Source organism: Papio anubis, chromosome 16, assembly GCF_008728515.1.
Source record: "Papio anubis isolate 15944 chromosome 16, Panubis1.0, whole genome shotgun sequence".
In the NCBI taxonomy this organism is placed as follows: Eukaryota; Metazoa; Chordata; class Mammalia; order Primates; family Cercopithecidae; genus Papio; species Papio anubis.
Genome location: NC_044991.1, coordinates 31,042,283 through 31,069,207, shown reverse-complemented (window position 1 = coordinate 31,069,207; position 26,925 = coordinate 31,042,283). Strand labels below are relative to the sequence as shown.

Here is a 26,925-nt window from a genome sequence, read left to right as displayed (position 1 = left end):
GTAATATTCTTTTGCCGTCAGTTTGAAACTGAACCCAAAATATCTTTCAAGGTATGCTCTGTATATGAAATCATATATCCTAATAAGGGGTTAATATCCAGAATATATAAAGAATGCCTCTACAAATCAACAACAAAACCAAAATACCCAATTAAAAATGACTGGCGGTCAAGGCCAAAGTGCCCGCCCAATCCCAGCAGAGGCCGTAGACGGGCTGGATCACGAGGTCAGAGATCTAAAACCATCCTGGCTAACACGGTGAAACCCCCTCGCTCTATTACATAGAAATACAAAAAAGGTCAATGGCTCAAGCCTGTAATCCCAGCACTTTGGGGAGCAATGAGGCGTGGCGGATCACGAGGTCAGGAGAGATCGAGACCATCCTGGCTAACATGGTGAAACCCCGCCTCTACTAAAAACAAAACTAGCCGGGCGCGGTGGCGGGCTGTAGTCCCGCCACCGGAGGGCTGAGGCAGGAGAAATTCGCCCGAACCTGAGGCGGAGCTTGCAGTGACAGATCGCTGCCTCACTGCACCCAGCCTGGCATGACTCCGCCTCAAAAAAAAAAAAAAAAAGTAAACACAAAAATCCAAATTAGCTCATGAGGTGGCGGGCTTTGCAGTCCCAGCTACTGGGAGGCTGAGGCCGGAGAATGGCGGACCCGAGATGGAGCTGGCAGTGAGCTGAGATCCCGCCACTGCACTCCGGCAGCCTGGGCGACAGAGCGAGACCGCCTCAAAAAAAAAAAAAAAAAAAAAAAAAATGACTCATGGGATGGTTCACACCTGTAATCCCAGCGCTTTGGGAAGCTGAGATGGGATGATCAGCTGCTAGACCAGGAATTTAAGATCAGCCTGGACAGCCATGGCAAGATCACGCTCCTACAAAGAAAAATGCTTTTAATTAGCTGGGTGATGCATGCCAAAGTAGTCCAGGCTACTCTGGGAGGCTAAGGTGGGAGGACAGCCTGAGTCCGCGGAGTTCGGGTTACAGTCTCTTTAAAAAAAAAAAAAAAAAATGACTCATGTGGATGGTTCATTAATTTGTAATCCCAGCTTTGGGAAAGCCAGAGATGGGATGATCACGCGAGACCAGGAATTTAAGATCAGCCTGGACAATATGGCAGATCCTGTCTCTAGCGCAAAGAAAAATGCTTTAATTAGCTACGCCTATAGTCCCAGCTACTCTGGGAGGCTGGCGTGGAGGACAGTCGGAGTCCAGAGTCTGAAGTTACGTGCCCTTTAAAAAAAAAAAGGCTACGCTGTGGTTCGCTTCTCCGTAATCCCAGCATCTTTGGGAAATGCAGCGAGATGGGCGGGATCACAGGCCAGAGATCAAGACCACGGCTAACACGGTGAAACCCCGTCTCTACTAAAAATACAAAAAACTACGGGCGAGGTGGCAGGTGCCTGTAGTCCCAGCTACTCGGGAGAGGCTGAAAGTGAGAATGGTGTAAACTCAGGCGGCGGAGCTTGCAGAAAGAGCTTTTGTATCCGGCCACTGCACTCAGGCTTAAGAGCGAGACTCTGTCTCAAAAAAAAAAAAAGACTACTATTGAAAGGAAACAACACAAATAGCAAGTGTTAGCAAGAATGTGAAAAAATTAGAACACTGTGCACTACTGAGAATGTAAAATAGTGCAACCACTATAGAAAAGGGATGGCAGTTCCTCAAAAAATTTAAAAATGAATAATGATACGACCCAGTCAATGATTGTGGTAGAGAATCGCAGGATTAAAAACAGGTTCTCAAAAACACATCTGTACACTCGTGTTAATAGCGGAATTACTCACAGATTTAGCTTTTTACCTCAAAAAAAGCTAAATCTAGCTGAGCTACACAGCTAGAAAAAAAGAGTTAATCTGACTATCCAGTTAGTTAGCCAAGCTACACAACAACTCATATTATTACAATATTATCATCAATCAGCAAAACTGGTTTTTAACCACAATTTGAGAAATAAGGCTGCTGTTGCTAAAAGACAGTCTTTAATGATGTCATGTTACACCCAGGCAATAATTAAGATGATTTCTTGAATTCACGAAAAGGAACAACCAAATTTGATGCAATTTTTTTTTGTTTTTTTTTGAGATGGAGTTTCGCTTTTGGGGCCCACGCTGGAGTGCAATGGGGCGATCTAGGCTCACTGCAACCTCTGCCTCCCGGGTTCAAGCGATTCTCCTCCTTCAGCGTCCCAAGTAGCTGGGATTATAGGCATACACCAACATGTCCAGCAAATTTTTGTATTTTTAGTAGAGACGGGGTTTCACCTCGTTGGCCAGGCTGGTCTCAAACTCCTGACCTCAGGTGATCCACCTGCCTTGTGCTACCAAAGTGCTGGGGTGACGGGTGCAAGCCATTGCACCTGGCCACAATTTGATGCAATTTATATCCAAAACACATGATCAGTAAGATAAAGGTTTGCTGCCTTAAAACAGTTCTAAAGTTAGCTATAACTATATTATAAACTTAAGTTTAAACTATATAAATTTATAAAACAACTGCTTTTGGACATAATTTAGGTGTGATGTAGTTTTGCTGTCTAGTTAAAATGGTAAATGTTAAACCCTCACTGTCTTCAGGCACTAACAGCTTATGGTAAACGACTTCTAATGAGACTGAACTAAGATGGGAGCTCAAATCCACAAAAAGAAATAAAGAGCACTGGATATGATAAATGTTGGTTAGTATAAAGATTTCTCTTAATTTCATTAAATAATATCATATAAAACCATAATAAAACTATAGGTTATTGGGTTTATAACATATATAGATGCATCTTATTTTCTCTTTTTTCATATATTTTATATATTCATATATATGAAAGATAAAAATAGCGCAACAGACGGACAACGAAATGAAGCTATGTTGGAGTGAAATTTCTGCATTTTAATAGAAGTTAATATTAATAATCTGAAATCATTTGTAGTAAGTTAGGATGCATTTTATAAACCCTACAGCAACTACTATACACACACACACACACAAAATAGCAAAAAGAAAAATTCAGAAGAATTAAAATGGTATGCTACATTTTAACAAGAAAGGCACATGGTAAGCAGCTGTGCACATGTTCCTGCAGCAGCCTATATACACCTTGCCAGAAGTAGGGTTTTTCAAAACAATCAAGAAAACTAACAAATCTTATTTATTTATTTTTAGAGACAGGGTCTCACTCTGTTACCTAGGCTGGAGTGCAACAGCACGATCCCAGCTTACTGTAGCCTTGACCTCCTAGGCTCAGGTGATCCTCCAGCCTCAGACTTCTGAGTAGCTGGAACCACAGACGCATACTACCACACTGGCTAGATTTTTTTTTTTTTTTAATTTGTAGAGATGGGGTCTCCCTATGTTGCCCAGGCTGGTCTTGAACTTCTGGTCTCAAGTAATCCTGTCGCCTCAGCCTCCCAAAGTGCTGGGATTACAGGCATGAGCCACAAGGCCCAACCCAAACCTTGGTTAATGATCAAGAAAAAAAGAGAAGACACAAATTATCAAAATTAAGAATGAAAGAGGACATCACTGCCAACCCCAAAGAAATTAAAAGGAGGGAATATTATGAACAATTTTATGTCAACATACTAGAAGACTTAGATAACCTGGATAAATTCCTAGAAAGACACAAATTACCAAAACTGACACAAGAAAACAGAAAATCTGAACAGATTCACAGCAAGTAAGGAAGGTGAATTTGAAATTTAAAATCTTCCCACAAAGAAAACCCCAGGACCAGAAGGCTTTCACTGTTGAATTCTATCAAATACTCAAAGAAGACAGAAATAAGTCCTTCACAGACTCTTTCAGAATATAGAGGAAGAAGGACTTCATTCTCTAAGGCCAACATTTGCCTAATTACAAAGTCACAAAAGGACATCACAAGAAAAGAAAACTACAGACCAATGATAAAAATAACAGAAAACCCTTAGAATATTAGTGAACAAAATCCAACATTAAAAAAACCACCATACACCATGACCAAAAGAGATTTACCACAGGAGTGCAAGGTTGGCTTAATATCCAATAATTAATTTATGTAATACACCACACGAATAAAGGACACAAACCATGTGATCATCTCATTAGACACAGAAAATAGAAGGGAACTGCTCCAACTTGATAAAGGATTTATCTACCCCAAATCCACAGCCAACATCATATTTAATTGTAAAAGGCTAAAAACTCCCCCCCTAAGGTCAGAAATAATTCAACAATGTCTGTTCTTGTCACTTCTGTTTAATACTCTACTGGGTATTCTAGCCAATGCAATGTTGAAACCAACAGAATCTGGATTAGAAAAGAAGATGTAAAACTGTCTATTCACAGATAACATGATACAGTATGTAGAAAATGCCAAGGAATCCACTAAAAACTACAAGAATAAGTTTAATAAGTATATGGGATACAGAAAAATATACAAAAATTATTTTATTTCTATATACTAGTAAGAAACAATCCAAAAATAAAACTAAGAAAACAAGTCTGATCAAAAAATAATAAAATACTTGGGAATAAATTTAACAAAGAAGTACAGGACTTGCTCACTGAATATGCAAAACATCACTGAAAGAAATTAAAGATCTAAATAAACAGAGACATTAAATGACTAGAAGATTTAATACCATCAAGATAGCAGTTCTTACCAAATTGATAAATTCAATGTAATCTCTATCAAAGCCCCAGAAGGATTTTTGTAGGAATTCACAAACTAAACCCAAAACTGAAGTGGCAATTCAAGGGATCTCGTTTCAAAGAGTTTAAAAAACTATTTTGAAAAATGCTAAGTTGGAGTACCAACACTATCTGACTTCAAACTTACCATAAAGCTACAACTATCAAGTAATCAGTACAAGAATGGACACAGATCTGGGCTGGGCGCAGTGTCTCACGCCTGTAATCCCAACCCTTTGGGAGGCTGAGGCAGGTGGATCACCTGAGGTCAGGAGTTCGAGACCAGCCTGGCCAATATGGTGAAACCCCATCTCTACTAAGCATACAAAAAATTAGCCAGGCATGGTGGTAGGCACCTGTAATCCCAGCTACTCGGGAGGCTGAGGCAGGAGAATCACTTGAACCCAGGAGGCAGAGGGTGCAGTGAGCCAAGATTGCGCCCCTGCACTCCAGGCTGGGCGAGAAGAGCAAGACTCTGTCTCAAAAAAAAAAAAAAAAAAAAAAGAATTAAAACTACAAAACCATAGGCTAAGCCTCTTAGCTATGACTCCAAAAGCATGATCCATTAAAGAAAAAAAGAATAGGTAAGCTGGACTTCATCAAAATTAGTAAGTTTTGCCCTTCAAAACATATCCTATGGTTTGAATGGTTTTTGTTCTCTCCAAAATGCATGCTGAAACTTAATCCCCAAGTGTTGGGAGATGGAGCCTTTTGGGAGGCAAGCCCCCAGGTTCTTATAAAAGAGCTTGATGGAGGGAGTTAGGTTTCTTTTCGCCCTTCTGTCACAGTGTTCCTCCCCTCCAGCGGATGCAGCAACAGGGGCCATCTTGGAAGTAGAGAGGGAGCCCTTAACAGACACACTATCTGGTAGCACCTTAATCTTGGATTTCCCAGCATCCAGAACTATGAGAAATAAATTTATATTCTTTATAGATTTCCCAGCGTCAGGCACTTCATTATAGCAGCACAAACAGACTAAGACAAGATGTCATTAGGAGAATGAAAAGACAAGGTACAGACTGGGAGAAAATATATGTAAATTACATAGCTGATAAATGTATATTGAGAATACATAAAGAACTCTTATAATTCAATAACAAGACAGATAGCCCAATTAAGAACTGGGTGGCCGGGCGCGGTGGCTCAAGCCTGTAATCCCAGCACTTTGGGAGGCCGAGACGGGCGGATCGCGAGGTCAGGAGATCGAGACCATCCTGGCTGACACGGTGAAACCCCGTCTCTACTAAAAAAATACGAAAAACTAGCCGGGCGAGGTGGCGGGCGCCTGTAGTCCCAGCTACTCGGAAGGCTGAGGCAGGAGAATGGCGTAAACCCGGGAGGCGGAGCTTGCAGTGAGCTGAGATCCGGCCACTGCACTCCAGAGTTTTGAGACTCTGTCTAAAAAAAAAAAAAAAAAAGAACTGGGCAAAAGATTTAAATAGACACTTCTCAGAAAATATATATAAATGGTTAATAATCATATTTAAAAATAAAAGATATTTAATATAATTAGGCATTAGAGAAATACAAATTAAAACTACAAAATGTTAGTACACAACCACTGGAATTACTATAATAAAAAAGATAATATCAAGTGTTGGCATGGATGTGTGAAGAAACTGGCATTCTCATACATTGTTGATGGGTATATAAAATGAAACAGTCACTTTTGAAAACAGTTGGGCAGTTTCTTAAAAAGCTAAACAGGGCCGGGTGCAGTGGCTCACGCCTGTAATTCTAGCACTTTGGGAGGCCAACGCGGGCAGATCACGAGGTCAGGAGATCAAGACCATCCTGGCCAACATGGTGAAACCCCATCTCTACTAAAAATACAAAAATTAGCTGGGTGTGGCAGCACATACCTGTAGTCCCGACTACTCAGGAGGCTGAGGCATTATTACTTGAACCTGGGAGGCAGAGGCTGCAGTGAGCCAAGATAGCGCCACTGCACTCCAGCCTGGGCAACAGAGCAAGACTCCTTCTCAAAAAAAGAAACGAAAAAAGCTAAACAGGCCGGTAGTGGTGGCTCATGCCTGTAATCCCAGCACTTTGGGAGGCCAAGGGGGTGGATCACGAGGTCAGGAGTTCAAGACCAGCGTGGCCGAGATGGTGAAACCCTGTCTCTACTGAAAACACAAAAATTAGCCAGGTGCAATGGCAGGTGCCTGTAATCCTAGCTACTCGGGAGGCTGAGGCACTTGAGAATCACTTGAACCCGGGCAGCAGAGGTTACAGTGAGCCAAGATCACGCCACTGTACTCCAGCCTGGGTGGGTGATAGAGTGAGACTCCATCTCAAAAAAAAAAAAAAAAAAAAAAACTAAACAAATTTATCATATGATACAGCAATTCTACTCCATCCACGGGAAATGAAAATATATGTCCACATGCACATATATGTTTATTGCAGCACTATTTATAATAGCAAAGACATGGAACCAACCCAAATGCCCATCAGTGATAGACTGGAAAATGTGGTACATATACACCATGGAATACTATGCAGCCACAAAAAGGAATGAAATCATGTCCTTTGCAGGGACATGGATGAAGCTGGAAGCCATCATCGTCAGCAAACTAACACAGGAACAGAAAACCAAACACCGCATATTCTCACTCATAAGTGGGAGCTGAACAAGAGAACATGGACACAGTGAGGGGAATAACACACACCAGGCCTGTCAGGCGAGTGGGGGGCGAGGAGAGGGAGAGCATCAGGACAAAGTTAATGTATGCAGGGCTTAAAACCTAGATGATGGGTTAATAGGGGAAGCAAACCACCATGACACATGCATACCTATGTAATAAACCTGCACGTTCTACACATGTATCCTGGAACTTAAAGTAAAATTAAAAAAAAAAAAAAAAAAAGGCCAGGCGCAGTGGCTCACGCTTGTAATCCCAGCACTTTGGGAGGCCGAGATGGGCGGATCACGAGGTCAGGAGATCGAGACCATCCTGGCTAACACGGTGAAACCCTGTCTCTACTAAAAAATACAAAAAAAAAAAACTAGCCGGGCAAGGTGGCGGGCGCCTGTAATCCCAGCTACTCGGGAGGCTGAGGCAGGAGAGTGGCGTAAACCCGGGAGGCGGAGCTTGCAGTGAGCTGAGATCTGGCCACTGCACTCCAGCCCGGGTGACAGAGCGAGACTCTGTCTTAAAAAAAAAAAAAAAAAAGAAATTGCAGAACAATAACAACAAAGAAAATATGTCCACACAAAGATTTGTCAGTGAATGTTCATAGCAGCAATATTCTTAATAGCTAAAAACTGGAAACAATCCAAATGTCCATCAACTAGTGAATGGGAAAACAAAATGTGGCGTATCCATATAATGAAACACTATTAGACAATAAAAAGGAATGCACTACTGATACATGTTACAACATGGATGAACCTCAAAAACACTATGCTAGGTAAAGGAAGCCAGATGTAAAAGACTACATATTGTATGATTCCATTTATTTGAATTATCTACAAAAAAAATCTGTGGAGGAAGAAAGCAGATGAGTTGCTGCCTAGGGCCAGGAGTAGGAGTGGGAGTGGGAATGGTTTTTTTTTTTTTTTTTTTTTTTTTTTTATACGTGGGGGAGGCAGGCTGGAGTGCAGTGGCCGGATCTCTGCTCACTGCAAGCTCCGCCTCCCGGGTTTACGCCATTCTCCTGCCTCAGCCTCCCGAGTAGCTGGGACTACAGGCGCCCGCCACCTCGCCCGGCTAATTTTTTGTATTTTTTTTAGTAGAGACGGGGTTTCACCGTGTTAGCCAGGATGGTCTCGATCTCCTGACCTCGTGATCCGCCCGTCTCGGCCTCCCAAAGTGCTGGGATTACAGGCTTGAGCCACCGCGCCCGGCCGTGGGAATGGTTCTAAACAGGCAAGAGGAAACTTTCTGGGGTGGTAGACATGTTCCAAAACTATATTGTAGTGATGATTCCACAACTCTATGAATTTAAAAATCACTTAGAGTGAATGTTATGGTATGTAAATTATACTTGAAAAAAGCAGACAAAGAAAGATTAAAAAAAAAAATCTGGACCAAAAATTCTTGGTGGTACACTGCCAGGATGGGGGTACCTTTTAGTGTCAAGCAGCCTTAGATCACAGAGGAAATTTCCTCTAGCTTGAAAACTTGTCAAGCTGTCCTTAGCCTGGTTTAAATGAACATGTGTTTATGAGGCACAAAATATTCAGCATCACAAAAAGGACCAAAAAAGGACCAACCTTCTTTGGGAACCACTTCAGGTCAGACTTAAGTAGTCAAGGTGAGGAGGGGGCCTTCGGGGGGTACCATTCCCCCTCCTCTATCCCCCACTGAGCTCAGTGCCTACTCTCCACACAGGCACTAGATTAGCCTATACTCCATCTACCTCTAAAAATTAAAAGAAAAAAGGTAAAGTTTGTAAAAAGAAATACATATAAATACTGAAAAGGTAATGTGATATGGTTTGGCTCTGTGTCCCCACTCAAATCGCATCTCCAGTTGTAGTTCCCAATGTTGGAGATGGACCTGGTAGGAAGTGATTAGATCATGGAGGGAGACGTCCCACTTGCTGTTCTGGTGATGGTGAGTGAGTTCTCAGATCTGATGGGTAAAAGTGTGTCTGTGGCTACTGTGGACACCCTGCCTATGGGTTAGCCCTGCTCTGTGCAATAATAGCTCACTACAGCTTTGAACTCCTGGGCTCAAGTAATTCTCCCACCTTGGCCTCCCAAAGCACTGGGATTACAGACATGAGCCACCTGGCCTAGCCCTTTTTGTAAAAGGAGGTCCGAGAGCTGCTTCATGAGCCCCTTTCCAATCACAAAATTTCACCAGCCAAAATGGGAAAAATCTGTGAGATACAAGGTGAGGCCCCACACCCTGTATTTCTGCATTGGATCGTAGGAGCTAGTCAAGGTGTGTGATACCGCAGAGGACTCTGCGGAGCTCACCTGCAAATCAATCATCTCCATCAACCAATCACTATACAAACAACTTTCTTCAAAGACAGTTTGCTCATTTGGGCATTTGGCCTTGAAAACACACTGTACATCCTCCACTTGTCTACGATTTGTACTACAATGATCCGAGATTTGACTGCTACAGAATTAGCAGTAAAAATAAGATAAAGCTGGTCAGGCACAGTGGCTCACACCTGTAATCCCAGCACTCTGGGAGGCCGAGGCAGGCGGATCACAAGGTCAGGAGATCGAGGCCATTCTGGCTAACACGGTGAAACCCCGTTTCTACTAAAAATAGAAAAATTAGCCGGGCATGATGGCAGGCACCTGTAGTCCCAGCTACTTGGGAGGCTGAGGCAGGAGAATGGCGTGAACTCGGGAGGCAGAGCTTGCAGTGAGCCGAGATCGCGCCACTGCACTCCAGCCAGGGTGACAGAGCCAGACTCCACCTCAAAAAAATAAATAAATAAATAGATAAGATAAACCTTAAAATTATGTCTCTTTTTGGTTCTAGAGCCTTACACTTCCCTACACAAAAGAAAACAGGACTCAACATGTTATAGCTGAAGTGATTTATATGACCATTAAGAATAAAAATAAAAAGGAGCAGCCCCTGCCACCTGGAAGCTGGCCTGGCAATCACAGCAAGGCCATGCTGCTCTCCTGATGGACATAAACCACCTTGGAGAACAGCAGCCTCAGGCAAGGGCCCTCTGAGACCATGATCAAGTGAGACAGAGCAAGCACAGAAACAACAAGGTTACTGCGCAACTCACAAAATACCAACACCCCTCTCTTTCAGCTAAAATAAGTGACTGCTATTTCTTTACCCATCAGAGCGTTAATCTCACTCTAGTCTTCCCTCCCTAATAGATAAGATTTATTGAGCTACACAATCATAAAAATTACCCCCACTTGCTGCCAGCATTCAATCCACAGCAAACCCCTGCTTCCTTAGATTACCCCCTACATCATCCAACCAAAGCCCAAATCCTATAAAAGGCTCTACCACCTTCTTACCGAGACACTTCCCAGTTCCCCATGGCGTGTGTTCTCTCCCACTGCAACAATAAACCCATCTTGTTCAACTGCAAGTGTGTTCCTGGTGGTCTTTGGCTGGAAGGGATTGACAATATCTAACCACTGCGTTCTCTCTACTCCCCAACTCCACACCAGAACACACACACACCCCCTAAGAGCTCCACACTGCACATTGTTAGAAAGAACTGTACCAGAAAACCAGGAAGACTAAAATGCAGATCATTTTTGAGACCTACTGAGAACACTAAACAGCAAACAACATGCTAAATAAGGTCTCGCAAAAGTACAACAACAAGGCTGGGTACAGTGGCTCATTCCTATAATCCAAGCACTCTGAGAGGCCCTTGAGGCCAGGAGCTCAAGACCAGCCTGAACAACACGGTGAGACCCCCTTCTCTACAAATATTTTTTTAAGTACTACAACAACATAAAATGCAGAAAAGGGCAACGCTACAAGGCAAATATTCCATCAAAAACAGCCAAGGGATAAGTGACAAAGTAAGATAAGATAAAAGAAACATTAATATTCCAGAATAGCAATAATTTCTAACTAAAATAGTTTATACTGCTTATACTATATGTTCAAAAATAATTACTTTGACAAGATTACAAGGGAGAAGGTAGGGTTGGTAATAGACCAAAGATCCTTTCAAATAAAAGAATTTCAGTTATTTCTTTTTAAATAGAAAGGTCTTAACTTCCAGATGTCCTTCTATCTACTGAAATGACCAAGTAGACACTACTTCTGTAACAAAATAGAAGCCTAGGTAAAGCTAATATTTGGCATTCACAAATTTTAGGTCCAGAAACAGTTTTTGCTTATCATTTTTTTTTTTTTTTTGAAATTGAGTTTGGCTCTTGTTGCCCAGGCTGGAGTGCAATGGCACGATCTCGGCTCACTGCAACCTCCACCTCCCGGGTTCAAGCTATTCTCCTGCCTCAGCCTTCCTGAGTAGCTGGGATTACAGGCATGCACCACCACACCCGGCTAATTTTTTGTATTTTTAGTAGAGATGGGGTTTCTCCATGTTGGTCAGGTTAGTCTTTGAACTCCCGACCTCAGGTGATCCACCCGCCTCGGCCTCCCCAAGTGCGGCGATTATAGGCGTGAGCCACCGCGGCTGGCCCAGTTTTTGCGATTATAGGCGTGAGCCACCGCGGCTGGCCCAGTTTTTGCTTTTCAAAGTAAGTGATAATGCATTTCACATAAAACATTAAGTCTACTGCATACATAATCCTTTTATTTCCCAAATGAAGGCAATATAAGAAGATTCTGTATTTTTCGAGATAACTAGAAGGCTTTAAGCACCCAAGACGCCCTGATTTCAAGGTAGTGAAATTTTATTAATTATCAGCTCCTCTACCATTGATGTGTTTCACAGGAGGAAAACCCCCAAGCCTGTATCGTCGGATAACTGGAAGCACCACCGCAGCAGGCCCTCAGGAAAGGGGGCCACACAGCCTTCCTGGGAAACATGCACAGTGCTGTTGTGCGTTCCTAGTCGCATGAAGACAAAGGCTTGGGCATTTTCTTCCTCTTGGTGTGTCTGGCACTGTGGGTGATGTTACCGAGAAGCTCTGGTGCTCAGGGGCCTCTTAGTAGGGCACACTAAATATAACTTTTGCTAAAACTTTTGGAATTAAGTTGAATACTATTGATGACACTTTGCCATGAGCTTAGTGACACTTGTTCAATATTTAAGGTAACACAGCAGTAAAAGTGAGATAAGATTCCTTTCTAACAATCCCATCAGGTTTACCTTTCAGAGCTATCACCTTAGAGGCCGGATTCATGATGGCACTCTCTGCAGAGATAGGCCGTCGGATCGGAGCCATTGGGTCACTCATGTCAATGATTGTGACCTGTGCCTGCTCACCAGCTTTCTCTCGGATACATATGAACTTGTCAGATTCCATGGTCAGTGTGCTGAACCCAATGTTGGCTGGATTAATTCCAAGGTTTTGGAGCTAAACAGAAAAAAAGCATTTGATTAATTTTTTTTTCCTCTGAAATGGATTGACCCTAGCCAACAGCAAAGGAGGAGGAGAAGTTAAATAAAATTTAGAAAAAAGTTAACATTAGGTAAACACTTGAAGCAAACATTAGCTTGCTTTTCTACACCTGTAATAGATCCACCCAAGCCTGTGAATCAATTCTCAAGGGGATGACCAACCCACAGTGGAGATAAGACATGTGCAGGATGACACTAGGCAGTGTCAAGGATGCCACAAGTGATACAGACAGGAAGAGATGAGCTGGGGGTGAACTCCCAAAGAACACCATCAGATAAGGTGTCACAGATAAGCCCACCACTGACGAGAGCTTTGGAAGGAAGGAGGTCTTGGAGAGGTGAAGGCGAGGGAAGCAGAAGGGAAAAGGGGAGGAAACACAAAACCTGGTTTCTCCAAAAGGCAAGAAAAAAGAATTGGCCAAAGGTTTTTGCTTAAATATTTCCCTAGATATCATCACATCTGTCCAAATCTGATTTGAAGGAATTTCTAAGTCAGTGTGAATACTTCCTGGAGAGTCTGAGGTTAATAAGAAAGTCAGCAGGTTGGCGCATCTTCCAAGGCTGGTGGATTCCTTCTACTGTGTAAACTGAAACCAGGTGCCTTTCTCCAAAGGCCATCTTATACCAGTGACTGGGCTAAATCAAGACCTGTTAATGGGATAAGCTTCAATGAAAAACTCTGGGAAAACACACACTCAAGAAATGTTTATCATTCCCATAAAGCACCAAGCTTATTTCTACAAATTTCCCTGCTCTGACCTACCTATAAGACACCTTTATTTATTTATTTATTTTTTTGAGATGGAGTCTCGCTCTGTCACCCAGGCTGGAGTGCAGTGGCCGGATCTCAGCTCACTGCAAGCTCCGCCTCCCGGGTTTACGCCATTCTCCTGCCTCAGCCTCCCAAGTAGCTGGGACCACAGGCGCCCGCCACCACGCCTGGCTAGTTTTTTGTATTTTTTAGTAGAGACGGGGTTTCACCGTGTCAGCCAGGATGGTCTCGATCTCCTGACCTTGTGATCCGCCCGTCTCGGCCTCCCAAAGTGCTGGGATTACAGGCTTGAGCCACCGTGCCTGGCCGACGATACCTTTATTTTTAAACACTGTTCTGTTCAGCTCCAATTCTACTGCTACTGATTTGACCATTTAACATCTGTTACCTTGTGTAACCTTGAAGAGGCTCACACTAGCAACAAAGATCATGGAGCACTGTGTTAAAATCACCACCACCCTTTGGAAGGAACACAAGTGAGACTGTTCATACTGCAAGTATAACTCAGGACGGTGCCTTGTTTGTCTTTTGTAGCAGAGTCTAGCACATACTGGATGTTCCAGCTGCTGAGTGGAGCAGGCTACACGACAACAGGTCACCTCATCTCATCCTCCTGTTAACCCACTGAGACAAGCATCTCACATACACTTTACACTTGGGAAAAACAGAGTGTTGGGGTTCAGAAATCTTTCAGAAGTTACAAAGCTGATTAATGATGGAGCCAGGTATAATAAAGCCTGTGTTCAGACCACAATACTGAGTTCTTTGAAATTCATATTCCATTTTAACACAGAAAAGATAAACTAAGTGGTGATTATGTTCCCAAATGAGTCCACCAAAACAAACAAAAAACAGATATAACAGCAAAAAACAAAATATTACTTCATAGCTGCAGTGAAATAATTTTTTTAAAAATAGAACTTGCCAATTGATATTGCCATTATTACAAGAAAGTCCCTTCATGTTCCAAACTTGGGTTATAGCAAAGAAAATAATGCTAGCAGTGGTTTATGAAGGATAGGAAAAACCAAAGTATTTTTCCTGTTCTCACATATCCCTCAACACAAGATTTCTAACACCAGATGTGTGGGGGTTTCTCCAGCAGACACCACCTGGATATCCTACAATTTAATTCAATTCTAACAATATATACCTAGAGATAGTATCAGATCCCATAGGCTGAGGGCTCAGTCCCATAAGACTGACTCCACTTCAGACACTAATCGCAAGCCCCAGGCTGCAGCCTGTACTTCTGACCATCCAGCTATAAACCAGGGTTCCCATGACCTTCTTCCTGGGTTTGACTAATTTGTTGGAGTGGCTAACACAACTCAAGAGACACGTTTCTCATTTATTACAAAGGATATTACAAAGGACACTGATGAACTGCCAGATGAAAGAGGCACTTAGAGAAAGGTGCAAGGGGTGTCCTTGCCTTTTCCAGCACACGGCTCTTCAGGAACCTCCATGTGTTCAGCTATCATGGAGCTCCCAAAATCTATCTACACATCAGCACCACACTATTTTATTTATGGAGGTTTTGTAACATCTGGTAGGGCCTGCTGTCCTTTGCACTTGTTACTTTTGAAATTTTCTTAGGTATTATATTGCTTAACTATTTTATAAGTCTAAAAAAAAAATTTCAAGCCCCCAAATAAGAATATGGGGGTCATCTGTGGCAGGCGAAGTCATGAGACTGGATGGTAGCACCGAGAGAGACCGTGAAGAGTGAGAGAATGGCTTGGGAGCCCAGGGCACAGAGCCCCAGGACACACTAAGGCTTAGAAGGGAAGCAGAGGAGCAGCCCATGAAGATGGACATAATTTACCCACGTAAAGTTAACATACTTAAGTAAACCAAGAATAAAAGATAACAGAAGTCCCACAAGTGCAACCACTGATACTTAGTAAACCAGGAAACCACATTAGCACAACCAAAGAAAACCTCCCAGTCTCACCAACTTTCTCACAAATCAGCCATGTTCAAATTCCATCATCCTCTCCTAGTTTAGTTCCCTGCTGGATTATACAACAACATCCAAGGTCATAAAATTGCTGGAGGACACAGATCAGACTAGTGGGGTTTTTGTTTTGTTTTGTTTTGTTTTTGAGACGGAGTCTAGCTCTGTCCCCCAGACTGGAGTGCAGTGGCGTGATCTCAGCTCACTGCAACCTCCACCTCCCGGGTTCAAGCGATTCTCCAGCCTCAGCCTCCTGGGTAGCTGGGATTACAGGCAGTCACCGCCACGCCCAGCTACTTTTTGTATTTCTAGTAGAGATGGGGTTTCACCACGTTGGTCAGGCTGCTCTCGAACTCCTGACCTGTGGTGATCCACCTGCCACAGCCTCCCAAAGTGCTAGGATTACAGGCTTGAGCCACCACTGGCCAGATTAGTATTATTTACTCTGTCTGCAAGTAATAGAAAAATCCTGAAAAACAGAATAATACAAATGCCCTATAAGTTACTTTGTTTGTTCATTTATTTATTTATTTGAGACAGTCTCACTGCGACGCCCATGCTGGAGTGTAATGGCACAATCTTGGCTCACTGCAACCTCTGCTTCCTGAGTCCAAGCAATTCTCCTGCCTCACCCTCCCGAGTAGCTGGGACTACAGGCATGCACCACCACACCCGGCTAATTTTTGTAATTTTTAGTAGAGATGGGGTTTCACCATATTGGCCAGGCTGGTCTAGAACTCCCGACCTCAAGTAATTTGCCTGCCTCGGCCTCCCAAAGTGCTAGGATTTACAATATTTATTAAAAAAACACAGGACAGTGGGAGTCCAGAAGATAAGACTGCTGCATTTGAGGTTCCCCCTCCAAATTCTACATTATCCATCAGATTTGTGAGCCCTTTGAAAAGAAAAACATGAATACCTGCAGCCAATGTCGGCTCACTAAGAAGTCACACCAAATCAATCTAATTTTCTTGAAGTCAAGTAAATGTGGTAGAATAAATCTTCATTTCAGCAAAGCATCTGGCTTACCTCAGCTGAGGTAGCCAAAGTAACTTTCATGGGTAATCAGTCCCCTACCCTAAGCCTTATCTGTGGCATGCTTATAGAATAGAGAGCTTTGCTTTGTATTTTCATATTTACTTAATCTCTTCTTTATTCTCAGAGTCAAATTCAGGTTCTCCTCATTTTGAATCCATCAAAACACTGAGCACATAAAAGCCCAAACAATGTATGAAACAAAAGACTCTTGGAATGAGATGGAAAAGCATGAAAGCTTGTGTCCACAGCTGAACCGCACCTCAGTGGCGCTGGCCACATTGACCTCTGTCCGTCTGCTGCCAGGGCCCAGAGCTCAGACCTTAATCATCTGCTGGTCAATATTCTGAATAATGACTCTACCCAAAGTCATACACAGCGACTGTTTCATCTGCTAAGGGTATGCTTTGAGACTGTCAATATACTAGAGTAACAATCAGAATCTTAACAGATTTGAAAGGACTATGAAATTAAAAAGATAAATGTACACAAATAAAATACTACATTTGTGTTAAGTATAAAAAAAGGTCAAAGCTTGCTTCAAAAAGCAGCTGTAATACATAAAATGTCAACCAAATGCAATGCACAGGCCTTCTTTGGATGCTGATACAAATAAACCAAATGTACGAAGCACTTGAGACAAATAGAGAAACAACACTGACAAGATACTGGATGATACTGAGAAATTACTGATTTTTTTTTTTTAGGTGTGATGTTATTAGAGTTAAAAAATAAAGAATTCTTGGCTAGGCACAGTGGCTCATGCCTGTAATCCCAGCACTTTGGGAGCCCAAGGCGGGCGGATCACGAGGTCAGGAGATCGAGACCATCCTGGCTAACACGGTGAAACCCTGTCTCTACTAAAAAATACAAAACAGTTAGCCGGGCATGGTGATAGGCGCCTGTAGTCCCAGCTACTCGGGAGGCTGAGGCAGGAGAATGGCGTGAACCCAGAAGTTGGAGCTTGCAGTGAGCCGAGATCAGGCCACTGCACTCCAGCCTGGGCGATAGAACAAGACACTGTCTCAAAAAAAAAAAAAAAAAAAAAAAAAAAAAAAGATTTCTTAGTGTATATCAATGGATGAATAGATAAAATACAAAAATTAGCCAGGCATAGTGGCGGGCGCCTGTAATCCCAGCTACTTGAAAGGCAGAGGTAGGAGAATCACCTGAACCCAGGAAGCGGAGCTTGCAGTGAGCTAAGATTGTGCCATTGCACTCCAGCCTGGGCAACAGAGCGAGACTTCATGTCAAAAAAAAAAAAAAAAAAGTCACACAAAAAGACAAATATTGTATGATTCCTTTTTTTTTTTTTTTTTTTCCTAAAACCATCTACTTTTTGTTTCTGTTTCTGTAGATGGTTTTAGGGGGAGGAGTGTGAATGGGGGAGTCATTTCTTAATAGGTATGGAGCATCTGTTTTACAAGATGAAAAGAGTTTTGGAGATGGATGGTGGTGATGGCTGCACAACAATTTGAATGTACTTAATATCGCTAAAGTGTACACCTAAAAATGGTTAAGATGATAAATTTTATGTTATATGTATTTTACCACAATTTTAAAACTTGGAAAAAAATAACAAAGAGTTCTCTCTTGGAGATACATCCTAAAGTGTTTAAGGATAAAACAAGATGTCAGGAATTAGCCTCAATATAATTTGGTAGCGATTGGAGACATAAGTAAAACAAAGCTGGCCATGTATTGGTAAGCAACCCATTCTTGGTCTTGTCGACCTATCCGGATTTTCTGGCTTTAGCAGAATAGGACTGGATGCTCTCCAGACAGAGCAGTGCATGTAACTGGGCCTGAGTTTTCTAAATTGTCATTTTGTTCTCAGTTTGGGGATCAATATTGGGTTAATATGGTGACATTCTGATTTCAACTCCAAATATCAAGAATTTGTAACCCTGAATAATCTGTATCCAACCTCTTGAGCATAGTGGGTTTTTAAATAATAGTAGTTGAGTCAAGTTCCTTATCTAAGAGCATATATACACATGTATGGCATTTGAAAAAGGTAAAAAGGACCTCACAAATAAGACAGTGTCTTAACATCTGAGAATAGTGGATCCAAAAATAAGATAAAGACTATCAGATGAAATTAAGACAGTAGTTCTCAACCAGGAGTGCTATCCTGCAGTCTTCAGAAATGGGAAAGGGGCAGCCAGGCGTGGTGGCTCACGCTTGTAATCCTAGCACTTTGGGAGGCCAAGGTGGGCAGATCAGAAGGTCAAGAGATGGAGACCATCCTGGCCAACATGGTGAAACCCCATCTCTACTAAAAATACAAAAATTACCTGGACACGGTGGTATGCACCTGTAGTCTCAGCGACTTGGGAGGCTGAGGCAGGAGAATCGCTTGAACCCAGGAGGCACAGGCTGCAGTGAGCCGAGATCGCACCACTGCACTCCAGCGACTGGCAACAGTCGCAAGACTGCGTCTCAAAAAAAAAAAGAAGAAAAAAAAAGAAAAAGAAAAGAAATAGGCAAGGGGATCGGGCGCAGAGGCTCACGCCTGTAATCCCAGCACTTTGGGAGGCCAAGGCAGGTGGATCACTTGAGATCAGTTCAAGACCAGCCTGGCCAACATGGTAAAACCCCGTCTCCACTAAAAATACAAAAATTAGCCGGGTCTGGTGGCATATGCCTGTAATCCCAGTTACTCAGGAGGCTGAGGCAGGAGAACCCAGGAGGTGGAGGCTGCAGCAAGTCAGGATCACGCCACTGCACTCCAGCCTGGGCGACAGAGCAAGACTCTATCTCAAAAAAAGAAAAAAATGGCCAGGCGCGGTGGCTCAAGCCTGTAATCTCAGCACTTTGGGAGACCGAGACAGGCAGATCACGAGGTCAGGAGATCGAGACCATCCTGGCTAACACGGTGAAACCCCGCCTCTACTAAAAAATACAAAAAACTAGCCGGGCGAGGTGGTGTGCGCCTGTAGTCCCAGCTATTCGGGAGGCTGAGGCAGGAGAATGGCGTAAACCCGGGAGGCGGAGCTTGCAGCGAGCTGAGATCTGGCCACTGCACTCCAGCCCAGGCGACAGAGCGAGACTCTGTCTCAAAAAAAAAAAAAAAAAGAAAGAAGAAAAAAACAGAAATGGGCAAGGGTAGTTTTAATAGTACAATGAGTGGAGAACTCATTCTCTATTCATTTAGCCAGGAATGCTCAATACAGTACAATCCCACAAAAATAACTTTTCCATTTAAGATGCCAGATACTACTGTGAGTTTTTCTCCATATGCAGAAACTAAGTCCCAGAAAAGTGATGTGCCGAAAAGTCAGGTTTTCTTTTTTTCTTCTTTTTTTTTCAGACAGAGTCTCACTCTGTCACCCAGCCTGGAGGGCAGTGGCACGATTTCGGCTCACTGCAACTTCTGCCTCCCGGGTTCAAGTAATTCTCCAGCCTCAGCCTCCTGAATAGCTAGGACTACAGGCGCCAGCTACCATGCCTGGCTAATTTTCATATTTTCAGTAGAGTTTTGCCACATTGGCCAGGCTGGTTTCAAACTCCTGACCTCAGGTGATCCACCTGCCTCAGCCTCCCAAAGTGCTGGGATTATAGGTGCGAGCCACAGCACCCGGCCCAGGGTTTTTTTTTCACTAGTTAGCAAAAATAACCAAGGATTCTTGATCCCTAGTACATTATTCTGATGGGTGACCTAGCTACACACATTTTTTAAAAAATTTTCTTTCTTTCTTTTGAGACAGAGTCTCGCTCTGTTGCCAAGGCTGGAGTGCAGTGGTGCAATCTTGGCTCACTGCAAAGTCTGCCTCCCACATTCAAGCTATTCTCATGATGCAGCCTCCCAAGTAGCTGGGACTACAGGTGTCCACCACTGCACTGACTAATTTTTGTATTTTTAGTAGAGACAGGGTTTTGCCACGTTGGCCAGGCTGGTCTTGAACTCCTGGTCTCAAGTGATCCACCTTCCTCGGCCTCCCAAAGTGCTGGGATTACAGGCATGCACCACTGTACTGGACCTTTGCTACACATTTTAAATGGCATATATAAGAGTTAAGTAAAGAAGGTAAAGAAGATGCTGTTTAATGATCCTTTTCAGTTCTCAAAGCCTGCAATTAAATCAATCAAAATTCAAATCTGACACTGGGGGCCAGGCATGGTGGCTCATGCCTGTAATCCCAGCACTTTGGGAGGCCAAGGTGGGTAGATCACTGGAGGTCAGGAATTTGAGACCAGCCTGGCCAACATGGTGAAGCCGGGTCTCTACTAAAAATACAAAACTTAGCTGAGCGTGGTGGCACACGCCTGTGGTCCCAGCTACTCAGGAGTCTGAGGCACAAGAATCGCTTGAACCCAGGAGGCAGAGGCTGCAGTGAGCCAAGATTGTACCACTGCACTACAGAGAGAGACCCTATCTAAAATTAAAAAAAAAAAAAATCTGATTCTGGGGAATATGCAAAAAGAAATTACTCATCTGATAGTCCTATGGTTTCTATGTATAAGGGGCTTAAGGAAGAGGTCTAACTGGGAGGACTACAACTGTGTTTATACAAGAGCATTAGTGAGAACACCAACTGCCTACACCAGTGAAGCCAGAATGCTTAAGTTGCACTGAACATTCCCATGTTTTCACACCTCTGCAGACAGCAGTATTTTTTCCTTCTGTATCTGTATCCTTCCCAGTCTCACTCACTGCTTTATCCTTGTGCCTAGCACATGGATGGTAAACAAGTAGTAAAACAAATTACTTTTGTCAGGGCAGTAAAATTTAGTTCATCTACAGTTTTTAAAACATATTTTGAGGGCTGGGCATGGTGGGTCATGCCTGTAATCCCAGCACTTTGGGAGACCAAGGTGGGTGGATCACCTGAGGTCAGGAGTTCGAGACCAGCCTGGCCAACATAATGAGACCCCATCTCTCTAAAAACACAAAAATCAGCTGGGCGTGGTGGCGGGCACCCTTAATCCCAGCTACTTGGGAGGTTGAAACAGGAGAATTGCTTGAACACGGTAGGCAGAGGCTGCAGTGAGCCAAGACCACGCCATTGCATTCCAGCCTGGGCAACAAGAGCGAAACTCTGTTTCAAAAAAATAAATGGGTCGGGTGCAGAGGCTCACACCTGTAATCCCAGCACTTTGGGAGGCTGAGGTGGGCAGATCACAAAGTCAGGACATCAAGACCATCCTGGCCAACATGGTGAAACCTCATCTCTACTAAAAATACAAAAATTAGCCACACATAGTGGCATGCACCTATAGTCCTAGCTACTCAGGAGGCTGAAGCCAGGAGAATCGCTCGAAGCTGGGAGGTGGAGGCTGCAGTGAGCTGAGATCGCACCACTGCACTCCAGCCTGGTGGACAGAGCGAGACTCTGTCTCAAGAAAATAAAAAAAATTTTATATTTGAAACTTATCAACAAGCCTTTCCTAGCCTAAAGAGGGAGCTTTGTAAATGAGGGCCTATGAAGAATGTTGACACTAAGGTCTTTTCCAAAACTTACATTCTAGGAGTAGGTTAGTTCGGGGATAGTTAACTACATTTATATAATGCTTTACAGAACTTCTCTCAAGTTACACCATTACAGGTTTTCTGTATTTTAACACCAGTGCACAAGACTCTATATTTATCCCAGTTAAATGTCAACTAGTTGGATTCTGGCCTGTCAAGATCCATCTGATTCTAATTTCGTCGCTGAACTTTGCTATCCCAGCTTTGTGGCATCCTTCTTCAGCCCGCCAAGAGTGATGGTCATCTCTCTGGCATGGAGGCCAGCAGCAGGCCTCAAGAGAAGCGGAAGAAAATGCGGGAGAAGAGCCTGCAAACTCAGTAAAGTCTCAGTGAAGAAGCAAGGAAGGAAAAATCAGAAAGATTGCAGAAAGATTCCCCCTTAGAGAAGCGGGTGACAGGGTGTCAGCAACTACTACCCTAGGGAATACTGATAAACATGTCAGATAGATGCAGTGATCTGTCTGTGATCTTCAGTGTGTTAAGTTACAAAAGCAAAGGGCAGAAGCATATTTAAAGCAGGATTCTCTTCATCATTTTTGGAAAGATATAGTGGATTCATTAATAGTGGTTTCCCCTGAGGAGAGACAGAGGTTGAACTGAAAGATTTTAATTCCCATCAGACTTGCCCCTGCAACAGAAATATCTGAGTGGAGAGGAACCTGGACTCAGACCCTCCTAGGACTTAATTCTTTCAACCCAATCAACTAAAAAAGCACTGGTTTATGCAGCTTAGGCTTCTGAACATTTAAATGTTCTATGGTGAAGATTTGTTTTTCCAAAGAGTCTCCATTCAAATTCATTTACTATTTGGTCACTCACAATGTCACAGTGGTAGGCACTCCCATGAGGCTCACCCTCCCAGACACCCTGGCTGAGACAGGTTACTCTCCTTGCTTTGTAAATAAACAAGTTAGAAGGCAACTAACTGGCCAGTATGTATTTCCAATACCAGGAGCAGTGGTAGGCCAATAGGCAAAATTTAACAGCTTACATGGTATCTTTAAAAGATATTTTACACTGGAATGCCATAATTTTAGGATGCAATGAGCTGTCTTAGCACATTTGTCTTAGTACTATTGTCTTCACAAACCACTTCACAAAATGACATAGCTACGTAATGGCAACATAAACCAAATATGAACTGGCCTACTATGGGTACGTGTCCCCTTTTGGAGCATGAGCCCCAGGAGCCTCTCCAGACACACACGGGTGTGTGTGGATGGGAACTGTTTTCAGTTCAAGCTCAATCTACACCTTCACAGTTTTACTTTCCTCCCTCTTTCCTGAATGATTAATACTGACTAACATGCAGAAGACGGGTTCACCCGGGCTGTGTGTGAGACTCACCTGGGAAGGAATACCAAAGCTCCATCTCCAGCACTCAGAGCTTTGGATTTAACATCTAGCAGAGATATGTTTAAAGCTGCAGGCCATTCTCACATGCAGCCTAGGTAGAGAAGCTCTGGTTAAGATCTTGACCATCTTTCTCCTACAATTCTAATGCTCAAGGTCTCTACATCTGTTTCGAACATCACCTCAGAGACACTTTGAGGGAACATGTTTATGTTTTCTGTGTATTGAGCTATGACACATTTCACAGCTTACAAACTTGCAGCTGCTTTTTCGATCTAGCTAGGGGGAATTGCTTAAGGCTCAAGAAAATTTGTATGTCACCAAACTATTCAACCATTCCTCTTCTGAATCAAGATGTCCTAAATTCTCAGCCCATCCTCAGATATTACAAACAGAAATACCCTTCCAACTCTGATATTTGAATATTTCTAAAAAGTTCAAATAGTAGCTCCTGAGCTCACAATCCAGTAGAGAAAATGAACAGCTACAGTACCCTGGGAAGAGGGTCATTATAAGAGGAACCCCAAAGAGGCACAGAGGAAGAACTCCTAACTGACAAATCAGGGAGAGCTTCCAGAGACAGTGTCATTTTCACAGATAACAGAAGGCTCAGTAGGAGTCAGTGAGTAAAGAGGGGTGAGGGGAGAATGTGTTCTGGCAAGGACACAAAGGGAGTAGCAGCAGAGTTGAGCAGCTGTCGGGCTAGGAAGAACAGGAAAGAGCACGTGGGGATCAGCCTTTTCATGCCAGAGGAAACACAAAACCACTCCCTGAAGGACTTTAAGCAGATGCTCATCCTTGGAGAAGATCACGTTGCCTGTGTGCTGGAGAATGGACCGCAGGAGGGCCAGACTGGAAGCAGAAGGACAAAGCTAGCATGACCATCAAGGTGGGGAAGGATGGCATAGTTTAGGGAAATGGCAGTCATGATGACAGTAGCAGAACAATGCCAAAAGTAAACAGGAGAAAGGGACAACAGGATGGGGAAAACACATCCTAGGCTCCTGGCTAGACACTGGGCAAGATACACATCTGGGGAGAAAGGGAACCCCATTTCTGAACACTGTGTTTGAGGAACCTGCTGACCATTCCCTGGCCTTCTTCTGTGGACAGCTGTCACAATGGCAGCTACAGCTCATAAGGACACAGTGCTTTACAGTAGTCCCCTTTTATCTGTGGTTTTTTCACACTTTGTTACCTGCAGTCTGAAAATATTAAATGTAAGATCCCAGAAATAAACAATTCTTAAGTTTTAAATTGCATGCCATTCCGCAGAGAGTGATGAAATCTTGTACCAGCCCACCCGGGATGTGAATTATCCCTCTGCCCAGCATATCCAGCTGTATACACTGCCGGCCCATTAGTCACTTAGTAGCGGTCAGTTATCAGGTTGACTGTTGCAGCATTACAGAGCTTGTGTTCAAGTAACCCTTAATTTACTTAATAATGGCCCCAAAGGCCAACAGTAGTGATGCTGGCATATTGTTATTATTGTTCTGTTTTATTATTAGTTATCATTGTTAATCTCTTACTGTGCTTCATATAAATTCACCTTTATCATACATATGTATGCATAGGAAAAAAAAGTGTATAAAGGGTTCAGAACAATCTGCGGTTTCAGGCATCCTCTGGGGGGTCTTAGAACATATTGCCCATGGGTAAAGGGGACTACTGTATTATGTCATTGTTTAAAGCTTTACATTAACTCAAAACCTCACAACTACCTTGTGAGATAAGAAGTATGCCTTTTATTCTTATTTTATAGATGAAGATATAGAAGCACAAAAAAGCTACAAACATTGCCTTAAATCACACAGCCAGTAAGTGCCTAAGTCCAGATTCAATGCCTTCAGTTTGGCCTCAGTTTGTGCTCTTAACCAGGACCTGCTACTGCCTCTCAGGCACACAGCAGTGAAACTCCAAAAACACTCAGATGGCTTGGGAACACCGAGTTTATGGGAACACAAAAAATCACCAGCAGCATGTCCTGAATGAAAAAGTAGAGGGGCTCAAGACAGATTCCAAGCTCATCCACAAGAGGCACCCACAGGGCAGTGGGTGTGGGCAGAAAGGAAGGAGACACCTTGGGAAACTGTAGGACCAAAAACAGTAGAGAAAGGACCCTCAGGAGGCAGTAAAGTACAGCATCAGATGCGGCTGGACATCACAGAAGACGTGTGTGCTGTGATGGGCTTTATCTCATCTATCTCATCTCATCTTATTTTTTGAGACGGAGTCTTGGTCTGCTACCCAGGCTGGAAAGCAGTGACATGATTTCGGCTCACTGCAACCTTTGCCTCCCGGGTTCAAGAGATTCTCCTGCTTCAGCCTCCTGAGTAGCTGGGACTATAGGCGCGTACCAACACGCCTGGCTAATATTGTATTTTTAGTAGAGACAGGTTTCACTGTGTTGGCCAGGCTGGTCTCGAACTCCTGACCTCAGGTGATCCACCCACCTCGGCCTCCCAAAGTGCTGGGATTACAGGTGTGAGCCACCATGCTCGGCCTGATTTTATTTTTTATAGCAAAGATTAGCCAACTGCAGCCTGCTTTTGTATGGCTAAACTAAAAATCATTTTCATATTTTTAGAAAGTTAAAAAATGTAAGAATATGGGACAGAGACAGAATGTGACCCTTATAAAAAAGCCTGCAGGATGACTTGTAACCTTTGCAAAAACAGATTCAGGGGAAAAAATGGAGACAAAAGCCAGACTGCAGGTTACTGGGGAATATAAAAATAATGAAGCGCTAAAGCAGCTCTTTCATGATATCCAGCTATAAGAGAAGTTTCGTGGGGACAAGAGCGGGGGAAGAAGTTTGCTGGCTGTACAGATGGAAGAGAGGTGAGCATTGCCCAACACAAACACGAAGAAACCATGAGAGGGAAAGGATGAAAATACAGCAAAGAGAGGCTATGACTGAACAAGGCTCCCTTTTAGGGAGGAAGGATACCAGATCCAGAGCATAGACAAGAAAGGACACCTACTTTTGAGGCAACAGGAAGGCAGGAAAGGGTGGCTGCAGACAAGCGTCTAAGTCTGCAGCCATAAAGGTGAGAAACATCCCAGTTATGGCTTTAGTTTTCTCCAAGTCATCTGCTGGTTGCAAGGTAGGAATGGCAGGATTGGGATTTAAGGAACAGGCTGAAGTTTTGAAATGTCTGTAGTGAAGGCAGTGTGTGCTGACTCTGTGTGTGCTCTACAGAATGTAGAGCAGCCTCAAAGACCCAGTCAGTGTTGGAGACCACAAACCACACACTTTCATTCACGTGGCTGCCCACAAGCCACAAGCATTTTCCAGATAATGGAACATATCAACTCTGACGGACATTACAAATCCTGATGGACATTAGAAACGCTGATAGACACCTAAAATGCCTTATTGCTTTCTTGCTCTTTGAAAAGAACATATTTAGACAGTGGTTAAGCACAGGCATTGGAGTCAGAGACCTGGGTTAGAACTCAAGCTTTGTCACTTACTAGCCGTGTAACTTTAGCTGAATGAATTATAATATGAACCTCAGTGACCCATGGTAGAAAACAGGATATCACTACCTGCCTCAGTTATCATGAGAATTAAATTAAACGAGATTTATAAAATACAATAGTCAGTGGCAAGAGAAATGGCTCAATAAATGATAACTACATCATCTCATTATTATGAGCAGCAGC

At 43.2% G+C, this 26,925-nt stretch overlaps 1 protein-coding gene across 5 annotated transcripts in view; it reads right to left on the bottom strand.

Annotated features, from left to right (window-relative positions):
* CLTCL1 (clathrin heavy chain like 1) overlaps nucleotides 1-26,925 on the bottom strand; it is a 113,212-nt gene that overhangs the window by 84,974 nt on the left and 1,313 nt on the right. For 3 of the 5 annotated variants that reach the window (XR_001892133.2, XM_003905212.3, XM_009216777.2), the window contains exon 2: nucleotides 12,409-12,616. Coding sequence is in view for 3 of the 5 variants with exons in the window: in XM_003905212.3 (XP_003905261.2) it covers nucleotides 12,409-12,616 (208 nt within the window). In the remaining 2 variants the exon portion in view is untranslated. Of the gene's footprint in view, nucleotides 1-12,408; nucleotides 12,617-23,247; nucleotides 23,343-26,925 lie in introns of those variants that run through there. The other 2 variants (XM_009216776.3, XM_009216778.2) reach the window with 2 other exon arrangements.